The sequence below is a fragment of the Rhynchophorus ferrugineus genome, unplaced genomic scaffold (assembly GCF_030347505.1).
Source record: "Rhynchophorus ferrugineus isolate W39M unplaced genomic scaffold, kcgeb_rfMv2 rfM2, whole genome shotgun sequence".
Taxonomy (NCBI): domain Eukaryota; kingdom Metazoa; phylum Arthropoda; class Insecta; order Coleoptera; family Curculionidae; genus Rhynchophorus; species Rhynchophorus ferrugineus.
In genome coordinates this window covers 89,005,561-89,017,748 of record NW_027472581.1, presented here as the reverse complement: position 1 = coordinate 89,017,748, position 12,188 = coordinate 89,005,561, and the positions used below count along the sequence as shown (strand labels likewise).

The following is a 12,188-nucleotide window of genomic DNA, read 5'->3' as shown; positions in this document are numbered from 1 at the left end:
CCATTCCTTAATGACAGTCTTTGCCGACCACTTGTTTGGATATTTTTGTTGGATTCCTGTTTCTAACACGAAAAACAGTATATCTGCAATGAATTATTAGATTATATTATGATTTATAAAACTTAACCAAAGGAAAATGTAACTTTTACATTTTTCTGCCAACTTTAGTTGTCTTCTCACTCTTTTGATTAGTGTCTTGCCAAGGATGGCCTAATGTTGCATTTTGAAATTCTTATGTCCGTACCCAAATTGAAGTAACATATCTTCCTTAATTTTATTATATTCAAACATTTACAATATTTATTTTAAAAAAATTTAACTATTTAAATTATATTATATTTACACTATTTAAATCCTATATTTCCTAATATAAATAATGTTTGAAGGGATGACTTATATACCTATTATAATAAGTTATGTTTATGTTGAAAAAAAAAGACTCCATATTTTTGTACATCTTAAAAAGCCAGTTAATAACATGCAGCTATTATAACAAATGTTTTGAAGGAATTTTGCCAGTAATATCTAAGGTTTTTGAAAAACTCCTGTTGAAAAGAATAAAACCGATCATAGAGATAATAACAGATGTTATTGAAAAAGCCTGCAAAAGTAAAAAAGTATGGTCAGTCATATTTTTAGATATAGCACAAGCCTTCGATAAGGTTTGGCATGAAGGCCTTTTTCATAAACTAGAGAAAATGTTACCAAGACAACACACCGAACTACTATAATCGTACATTACAGCCAGAATGTTTAGAATTAAATAAAAAGCTTACTCTATAATAAAAGAAGCTAAGGCAGGTATACCACAAGGAAGTGTACTATGGTGGTGCCAATGCTTTATTTACTCTATACTTGTGATATAACACAAATGAAGAATATTACGATGGCTACATTTGCTGATGATAATGCGACTACAGCTGTCGGAAGCAATAGTGAAGAAGCCACACGAAAATTACAACAGGCAAGTGACAATATAAATAATTGGACACAAGCTTGGAAAATAAGAACTAACTGAAGTAAATCTCTACATGTACAGTTCACGCTAAATATCTCGGAATTAATCTTGATGCAAAATTTCGAAAGAAGAAGAACAGGAATTGAAATATAGGAAAATGTATTGGTTAATTGGAAGAAAATCACAATTATCAGTACATAATAAATTGCAATTGCATAAGCAAATATTGAAACCTATATGGACATACGGAGTTCAATTATGAGGCTGTTCTTTTTCTCAAGGAGTAGCATAAACAAAATAAAAATTTATTAGAAGAAAGTCCTGAGAAGTATTGTAGGTGCACCCAAATACTACAGGACCTACATCGAGACCTTCAGATACCCACAGTCTCATAAGAATATTGAAGTATTGCAGCTTTTAGATACCACCAGAGCAGGACACAGGCTCAAAAGAACCAACCATCTGATCTTGTGTAGTGTTGTGTAGTGAGGTGCATATAATAAAACATACAGCAGTGACATGAATAAACATTATTTCGCCAGATATTGAGATAGGGTCGATGGGCCATCCTAGTTATATACCTAGATTTAAGTTATCATAGAGACAATGTGTAGGTTAGTATAATTAAATAATAAAAACGTAGAGTTACACCTCTTTCTAAGCAGAATAAAATTAGAAAGAAAACATTATCTGGTTACTACAAACTACCAACTACAATAGGCAATACATTATACATCTTGATGATGTGAGTTCACTGCTACTTTGGATAGACTTTAGTAACAATTTATATAAGAAAAAAGCTGAATATTTATATATGTTTATTATATTTTTCAGTGCTTCAACTATTAATGCTTCAACCCTCTGTGACCATCCAAGAATCAGACCCACCATCTTTAAGATCTTTGGTAACCGACCCTTACATAGTGATTGCCGCAGGTTAGTAAAAATCTGATATTCAAAGACAACGAAACTAAAAAAAAAACAAAGGAAACTATTCCGCGGATAATTATTAGTAAACCGCATACATCATTCGTTCGCGTGCAACCTTCATGCCATTCTACAAACTTGTTGCAAAACGTGCTAATATTTGCGCTAATCGAAATGGCAACGTTAATTCCTATAGACGGTACCTTCATAACTATAATTTTATCAACGATTCTGTTGTTGAGTGTGTTCATCGTAATTTAGAAAGCGAAAACATTTTTTTTGTTTTTAATTACCTACTGATAATTCGGTTTTTTTCGTTGTTTCGTCGGTGCCACATAATTCCGTAAAATTAGACGAATTTATTCGGATACGCCGTAATAATTTAAAAGCTGATTACGATTCTATTACCCCAAGTGATTTAGTCGATCGGTCAGCGGCTTTAATATGGAAAAAAAATTCTTATATAACTAATTATATTGATATGTTTATTAATGCTCTCTCTATATCGCATTAATTATTAACAGATTAGCGTTCTTTCTACAGAAACAATTCAGTATATAAAATAAAACAAGTAACCTGTATTAGTAAAATATTCCTTATTAATTATTAATATTAAATATTCCAATTAAAGAAAAACATTACAAAGTAAACATATTTTTAACAGAAGAAATTAAACACGTTTTCTAGCAACCCTTCTTGTAGTCTATTCAAAGTTTCTTTGTACATACGTCATCAAGATATTTAAAGTATTGCCTGCGGTAATTTGTAAATTCCTTTCAGAATCAGACAATGTTTTCCATCTCATTTTATTCTAGGTAAAAAGAGACATAATGCTGTCTGATTAGTTCGAACACGAAAACGAATGAACTTTGAAATCAATAGTGGTAAGAGGTTATAACAGGTCAATTGAAAAGTCCCCAGCCCGACACATAGATTGCTCTACTATAATTAAATCCATATGTTTTTTAGTAAGCCCTTACTCTCAAAAGATGCGTGTATAAATTTGTAAATTATAGCATTTTGAGTGAAGCAACTTTTGTTATTGTGATAAAAATGGATAAAAAAGAAATGCGCGTGTTGATAAAATATTGTTTTTTGAAGAGAAAAAATACCTTTGAAACAAAAACTTGGCTCGATGCCGAGTTTCCGGACACTGCCCCAGGAAAATCAACCATCAAGGATTGGTAAGATAAGTTTAGACGTGGTGAAATGAGCACCTAAAACGGTGAACAGAATGGACGCCCAAAAGAGGTTGTTACCGAAGAAAACATTTAAAAAATCCACAAAATGATTTTTAATGACCATAACTTGAAATTGAATGAAATAACAGACACTCTAAAGATATCAACTAAACGTGTACATCTTATCATTCACGAATATTTGGGTATGAGAAATCTCTATGCAAAGTGGGTGCCACGCGAGCTCACTTTTGACAAAAAACAACGACGAGTTGATGATTCGGAGCAGTGTTTGAAGATGATCAAGCGTAATAAACACGAGTTTTTGCATCGATATGTGATAATTGATAAAACATGGCTTCATCATTTCACTCCGAAGTCCAATCTACAGTCATCCGAGTGGACTGTACACGATGAATCCGCTCCAAAATGTGGAAAAACGCAACAGTCGGCTGGCAAGGTTATGGCGTCTGTATTTTGGGATGCGCATGGAATAATTTTTATTGACTACATTGAAAAAGAAAGCACCATCAACAGCGACTATAACATAGCGTTATTGGACCGTTTGAAGGACGAAATTGCCGAGAAAGGGCCGCACTTGAAGAACAAGAAAGTGCTTCTTCACCAAGACAATACACCGTGTCACAAGTCAGTGAAAACGATGGCAAAAATCCATGAATTGGGCTTCAATTTATTTCCTCATCCACCGTATTCTCCAGATCTGCCCCCAGCGACTATTTCCTGTTCAGATCTCAAAGGAATGCTCGCTGGGAAGAAATCTTCGTGGAATGAAGAGATGATCGCCGAAACTGAGGCCTATTTTGAAGAAAAGGACAAATCGTACTACAAAAATAGTATTGAAAAGTTGGAGGGTTGCTATAATCAGTGTATCGCCCTTGAAGAGAATTATGTTGAATAAAAAAAACTAATTTTGCCAAAAAAAATGTTTTACTATGATAGGCTGGGGACTTTTCAATTGACCTGTTAACTCTATTGATTGTTATAAACTGTTGTGGCTATATAATTAACTGTAGTTTTTAGATGTTATTGTAATGTTAACATAAAGTAATTTGATAATATTTTTGTTCACTTATTGTATTTGGATTAGAATTTTGTTGTGTATCAAAGCCAAACTGAACTAAAATTCAGAGTTGATGCGGCAACATTGTGACATTTTAACGTCAAAAATTTAGATGACGTTTGTACAAAATAACTTTGAATAGACTATATACATGAAAGACGTTTGAAGCTATTGTATGTCTCTATATCGCAATTCAGAAACATCACCGATGTACACACAAGTAAATCATATTTCTTTCAATTCCGAATAAGCATCATCATACTTAGGTCCGAAGGCTCTATCCGAAATATAATATTTTAATTCTACAAAATTTCTTGGACAATATCTTGCTTAATTTAAAAGTAAACCATGCCCACTACATATAGAACACACTGTGCCTTGAATATTTTAAGAAGAATGTTTTCAAATAACGAGGAAATTGTCATCAATAATACTACTATTAGATCACTTAGATACACGTAGTATTAATACGTAGCAAAAATATATTCTTATCAGTACCATTTTAAATAACGTAATATTAGTTTTATGAGGGACTGACCTGTAGAAAATACACAGTAGAAACCATAAATTTTAATCTTTAGCAGCGCTGGCCCATTTTGATAGGATGATTTTGGTTATATTTTTTATTTCTTGCTTTTATTCTATTACTCTATTATTATTTTACTATCGTGTGTATTTATAATTTGTGCTTCGTCTAATAATGATTACAAAAAATTTTAATGTTTTAATGAAAATAAAAATTAAACATAAAATAATTAAATTAAACAGATAATAATAGAGCTGATGGAGATAAACTCACAAAGTTCATGATTACCAACAGACACAAAAGTAAAGCCTGAAAAGGACCAACTATTGGTCACTAATTAATATATATTTGTTACCGAGGACTGTATTGAAACGAGACCCATGTTAAGCAAACGGTCCAATCCCGATAATTTTCGATAAATTTAAAAACAAAGTCCAACAACTATTGAAATATAGTTCGATTTGATTCGGTTACAGTATGAACTAATAATTAAAATGTGAGGTAACTCTACTACAGAAAAATACTGCTTAAGAATACATAAACACGTATCAGTGAAAATAGAGCTCATTACTATTAAATAATAAATATATTTAACCAATTTGAGTAAGTTTATTACAATAAGCCTAGATTAAGTTAGAAGATGAATTGAAAAAGCTAGTTTAGTTTTAAACATGGAAAAGTCTAGATATATCTACAAAGACCAGCAAAAAGATAATTAAAGCCCATAAAATCACAGAGAAAGTAACAAATAAATATTTAGTAGTATGTTTTATCGTATTTCAAATCAAAATAAATGGTAATTATACCAATGGATATTAGCACAGTATATCAAAACAGTTGTTAAACAATACTTTATAGGGTACATATATATTTATGTACATCTCAATACTGATTTCTAATTTCTATCTAATTAATGGGCATACAAATTGAAGACAATAAGCCAAGAGATGCTTCACTATAAATAGTGAAATCACTAATAACAAGTAAATATGCAAGAGTGTGAAATACCATTACCAATAAAATATAGTAACCAGTCTGGGTAAGACCCAATGCCTTCTGAGACTGTTTCAAAGCTTATAAACTAAAGAATCCAAAAATCCACATGATACATGACTAAAACATACATAGATAATGAACCAAAACGTTCAATAACATTTTTTAGCAAATAAACAACACTGAGAAGTTATTCAAGGCCTTTAAACGATCTTTTTCATTTTTACGGAATACTCCGGTATGAAAATAGAAAAAAGAATTATGCAGCAATAATAATGGAATAATGCTTCGACCGTTTGCACATTTTCGTTATTTAGAACTCGGTCGGTATACGCCTTGGCATTTTACATTATCTAGAACAATATAAATATGTTGGTTGCACTTTTCCAACAGTCGCAGCTAGAACTAACTACCGATTTATAGATTTGTTGCGAAATCATTTCATTCTCTCGACTAATATGTTGGGACTGTTTCCTTTCTACGGAGACATTTTGGCTCTAATAGATACGGCTAGATAATTAAAATAGTAAGTGTAAATAAGCATTTGCTTTCTCATTTATAGTCGGCACTGTAAGTTAATTTTAACGTTATCGTCATTTTGTTCATTATAGTCAATCATCATACTATTCGTTATTCGTTATCATCTAACCTTCTTCCATTCAGAAACCTTCTTTACCCTTTACATCCGTTCATTTAAACTCAACAGGAATATGCTAAAGCAGCAGCGCCATAACGTTGGTTATTTACGTATCGATAAGCGTTGGTAATTCAAACCAACACTATATATAATAGATCACTAGTTTATTTAATGTTTTATTAGACCCCATATTTTAAGATACTAGAAACTAGATTACTTTTCTTGCAAGACTAGGCAAATACGAAAATAAAGTTCAGATAACAATTAACAGGTCAATTAAAATGTCTTTAAATGTCTTAAAATGCTTTTTTGGCAAAATTAGTTTTTTTTATTCAAAATAATTCCCTTCAACGGTGATACACTGATTATAACTACCCTCCCACTTTTCGATACCATTTTTGTAGTACGATTTGTCCTTTGCTTCAAAATAGGCCTCAGTTTCGTCGATCACCTCTACATTCGACGAAAATTTCTTCCCAGCGAGCATTTTTTTGAGGTCTGAGAACAGGAAATAGTCGCTGGGGGCCAGATATAGAGAATACGGTGGGTGAGGAAACAATTCGAAGCACAATTTATGGATTTTTGACACGGTGCATTATCTTGATGAAGCAGATAACAAACAGTTCAATAATGCTATGTAACAGTCGCTGTTGATGGTCCTTCCTTTTTCAAGATAGTTAATGGAAATTATTCCATGCGCATCCCAAAATACAGACGCTATAACCTTTCCACGCTTTGGAGCGGGTTCATCATGTGCAGTCCACCCAGATGACTGTCGATTGGACTTCGGAGTGAAATATGGAATGATGTTTCATGCATTGTCACATATCGACTCAAAACTCGGGTTTATTAGTTTTGATCATCTTCAAACACTGATCCGAATCATCAACTCGTCATTGTTTTTAGTCAAAAGTGAGCTCGCGGTACCCACTTTACACAGAGCTTTCTCAAAATACAATACTAGTGGATAAATTCAAATTCTAAAGCATGTCTGCAGTATCCTTCTAAAACAACTTATTCAGGATGTATTAATTTAACATGCATGATTCATACATGCACCCATCCCAGTAGTTGTTTAGTAATCTTCATGAAGCATGACTCTAAACTTACTTTATAGAATATATTATTAAAAAAATATAATATGAATCCAAAAGAACAATACAACGATATAGATAAGATAAATCAAATAACACAGGGACCAGAGAAGGCAACATGGTGAAGAGTGAGATAGATATGGTCTTACCGTTAATTGCAAAATTTAAAAAAATTAGAAATAATTCAGCAAAATCTGTGGAAGAGAAACGTGAAAGATGCACGGATTATTAAATAAGATAGTGCAAAACAGGAGACAAATAGAAGTTAGAGGAGCTAGAGAGAGGCAAAAGAAAATAAATTAAAGAAAAGTATAAAAAATAATGGAAAACCTAATGAACATAAAAGAACCCAAGTATGTATAAAGTGAGAAAGAAGCAAATGAATGAAGTATGGAAGTAAAAAATATAAGGGGGATACAAAAACAAATTTGGATAAAACAAAAATTGGACATACTGATCTACTCCAAAGGATCTAGTAGGCCCTATAAGAAAAATATATAAAGTTACACTAAACAACAAATAATACTGACAGGTGTTTAAAGAATCAGGCTCTGACATTTAATTATTATTGAACGAATTTTAGTGTTGGTTAACAGAGTCAGTCAACTTTAAATTCCACGTGATTACTGAACCCAGCAAGGATTATCGGAATCAAAAGGACGGTAAAAACTTTCCGGATTATAAAGCGGGACTAAAAATGAAAATTATAAAACCGGGAGGCTGACGAAAGCTTTTGTTTACTCATGCCATAACGAAGGTAGACTAAGCCTATTAAGAAAATAATATTTTTTCACGTAGTCCCTTGTAGTCGAATATTTTCAACTGTAGTGCGTTGGAATAACAACAATAATAGTTACTACATTTAGGAAAAAATATTTGAAATTAATATAATACGTAATGGAAACTAAATTACTAGGAAATTACAAATAAAATAGCGTCAGTTGAAATCACCGGAAAAGTGATGTGCTACTGAATATCTGTTATTTTTTTCAGTTTTCTATTTCAAGGATGACTTGACGCATCCACTATAACCTGCATTTTAGCAACATATTTCTATCATTGTTAGCCGTAAGTTAGTTTGTTGAATTAAGCAACAGACGAATAGACATATATTTTAAAAAATATATGTATGAGAAACTAGTATACAGCAGAAATGGCACATAAAATAAAGTATGGTCTAGTAACAGATTAGCACAAAGCTTTATTTAGGTTAGGGCTTTATCCGGTGATATATAACGCAAGTTACGTCATCTCTTATACGATACGTCCAGTAGGAGTATTCAAATTTCAAAATGAGAGGGTTATATTTTTTAGGCCATTTTTTAAAAGTATTTGTAGATATTTGTGACATGAACAAATTTTATGCTATTTTATTATAATTAAAGATTTTTTAAAAAACACTTTATTCATAATGGCATTAATGAAGACCATTCTTAAAAAGTTTAAAAGAGTACATATTTTGGGTGCCTCTTTTACTATTAATGTTGCACTATATTCTAATAATCAATTTACTGTGAATATCTCTCTAAATATCCTTATTCAACAAATTTATACATCTTAATATTAACTTTCATCAGCATACCAATTAAAAAATAAATGTCTTCAATTTTACACATTGTCTAGATACCTACTTTTCCTTCTCATTTTATTCTAGTTAAAAAGAGACCCAATGCTGACTGATTAGTTCGCATATGTAAACGAATGAGTCCGTCAAAGTCGTCCGGTTGTCAGAGGTGATCAAAATTCTTGAAAGCAATAATGATAAGAGGTTATAACTCTAACCAATATACTGTTGTGGCTGTATAATCAACTGTAATTATTGAGATTAACTATAATGTTGAAATAAATATATTTGATAACATGTTTGTTCAGTTATTTTGCTTATATTATAATTTTGTTGTATATTAAAGCCCAACTGAACTAAACCTCAGAGTTGATGCGACAATATTGCGACGTTTTGATGCCACAGATTTAGATGACATGTACAAAATAACTTTGAATAGACTATATATACTTTAACTTACATATACTTTAGGAACATGCCCTTAAGTGCATTATTCAAAATTTTTATTATTTTCGAATCTTTTTTTTAATCGAAATTTTAAACGCATTTTTCGTGAAACTACTTTTTTCGAGACGGTTTTGATATGATATCTCAAGTTTTATACATTCTGCCATCACGTCAAAGTAACAACATTACAAGATTTATCACAAAATTTACATTTTTACTATTTTTAAAAAATCGATCAAAAAATTGTAAAATAATTCACGAAAGAAATATGGATAGTAAAAATAATACTTGTTTTTTAATTCTATTTCACTTGAAAAGATGTATAAAATGCATGCCTCTAGAGTATAATACCCATTAAAATATTGAAATAAAATGACTTTCACCATCTATAAAATAAAATTTACATTAATATCACTACATAGTATAAAACAAAGTCGCCTTTTCTGTCCCTATATCCCTATGTGCGCTTAAATCTTTAAAACTACGCAACGGATTTTGATGCGGTTTTTTTCAATAGATAGAGTGATTCAAGAGGAAGGTTTATATGTATAATACATGCATAATATACTAAGGCAACATTGCTAATTTTAGAGGTTTCTAACGTGATGTCGTAAATTAACCTATTTTTTTAGGCTTATTTAGCAATTAGCAAAAACTCTGCCTAACCCTACGAGTTAGATCAAATTAATGTAGTACAGTATTGTACACCATAAAAAGGTCTACAAAAAAGTCCGCGATGGTATATGTTTATCTTTTAGGGATAACCCACATTAACCATTTTTATTGTTTACTTTTTACGTGAGAAAATGGCCTATTTACGAAGCTATTTTAAGTAATACGGCATTAATCCTTATCGAATTAAGTACCTTAAATACAGTGTGCAATTAATATAGATCAATATGGTTCCTTACAGCATGTAAATTAAACAAATATTTTCGGAGATATTACAAATTTAAAATTTGCGTTTAAAAATGTGTAATGTAATAAAAATTGTATGAATTTAGATATTCCAAAGATAGCAGGAAATCTTCATAGTAAGTATAGGGGAAGAGGAATTGTTTAACTCCAAATTTAATGCGTGCAGGCCAAGGGCAGTAATGAATGAACCAAAAATACTGGATCGATTTTAATCATGTTTTCATTGAGTGACATAGGCATATATATTTTATGCCCGTGCAAAGTCGGAGCGGGCCGCTATGTTTTTATATACAACGTTCATATTTTTTCTGTAGTGTATTTAATTTAGTATCAGCATTGCACCCGTGCGAAGCCGGGGCGGGTCGCTAGTTTTATATAAATCCTTTTTAATTCACACAGTAAATATGTAATTTTGAATTATTTATATTTACAATAGGTGCCATCATATTTGCGAATATGGGAATCGCCATGCTGGAACCATCACTACCCATCTGGATGATGGACACCATGGGAGCTGGAAGATGGAAACAAGGGGTCACTTTTCTCCCCGCCAGTATTTCATATCTCATCGGTACCAACCTGTTCGGCCCTTTGGGACACAAAATGGGTCGTTGGTTGGCCGCACTGCTTGGCTTGATCATCATCGGTATATGCTTGATGTGTGTAAGTATATTAAAAATAAATATTAATAGATAATAATACATTTCGAGCAGCAACATTGCTTTCACACAAATTAAATAAAAGTTAAAAATCTTGATCATTTTTATTTTCCTTTTTAGTAAAATCTAGATCGAGTGTGATATATCTAAATATTATACATCAGGTAATATTATACGAAAATCTCGTTATAAACAAGCTTGTAGGAAAATTGGAACCGATTGAGTAATATTTAGACGAAATGCATACAAACCAACAGTTGAATGAACATTAATTTTACTTATGTCACTAGAAAATATTGCTTAATTATTTTAGAGAAATTACGTTTGTTGACTTGATTTATCTTATTCCGTATATCCCTATCTCATATATTTGATATGAAATAAAAAATTACAGTTCCTTTTAAAACAATATGGATTTTATAAAACATAACAAATATCATTGTTAAGTTTTACTTATAACGTCAATGAATTAGATCAAATGGTTTTACTCTATTTAACCTCCTGACTAAGCCATTATCTTCGACCAAGATAATTCTAACATTGGGATAGTCCTTCATAACATTGTCGATTCTTTCTACCTTCTGGTGCTTATGCAGATTGTCGTTACGAATCGTGGGGCATCAACAATACCTCGCAGTATATGATATACATATTAAGTTTCTTCACTTCCACTGGAACAACCCCAGAGTTGAACACTATAAGTCCACACTTGCTTCAAGGCTTGTTGATAAATCAAAAGCTTATATACTGGCAAGGTTGAACATCTCCTACTAACCAGTACATTTTTGGTACATCAGTTTAAATTCTTCACATTTTGTACATCAAGGAGTAACATAACTCAATCAATCAATGTTACTGGCTTGTGATTGATTCATTTGTTGGTGAAATCAATTTGACAATTTTGTTTGTAACTTTTCGGTTGATTTATTGTTGTTATCTCCAATAACATAGCTAGGACTTCAGTAAGGAATGTAAAAAAATAAATATTTAGAGTTCCACTATTAGCCTCTGATAATGAAATTTAAAAAAATTAAATAACGAAAAACTATTATTTTACGTAAAAAACTGCCAAAATCGTAAATTTCAGCAATTAAGTTATATGGTTAATGCGTTAAATTATAAAAGGTCAATTGAAACGGCCCCGACGTCCTACCATAGTAAAATATATTTTTTTGGCAAAATTAGTTTTTTCTGTTCAACATAATT

At 31.4% G+C, this 12,188-nt stretch overlaps 1 protein-coding gene across 2 annotated transcripts in view; it reads left to right on the top strand.

Moving 5' to 3' along the window:
* Vmat (Vesicular monoamine transporter) overlaps window positions 1-12,188 on the top strand; it is a 99,416-nt gene that overhangs the window by 74,581 nt on the left and 12,647 nt on the right. For both annotated transcript variants that reach the window (XM_076396826.1, XM_076396825.1), the window contains exons 7-8: window positions 1,793-1,894; window positions 10,760-10,986. In XM_076396826.1, coding sequence (XP_076252941.1) covers window positions 1,793-1,894; window positions 10,760-10,986 — 329 coding nt within the window. The remainder of the gene's footprint in view (window positions 1-1,792; window positions 1,895-10,759; window positions 10,987-12,188) is intronic.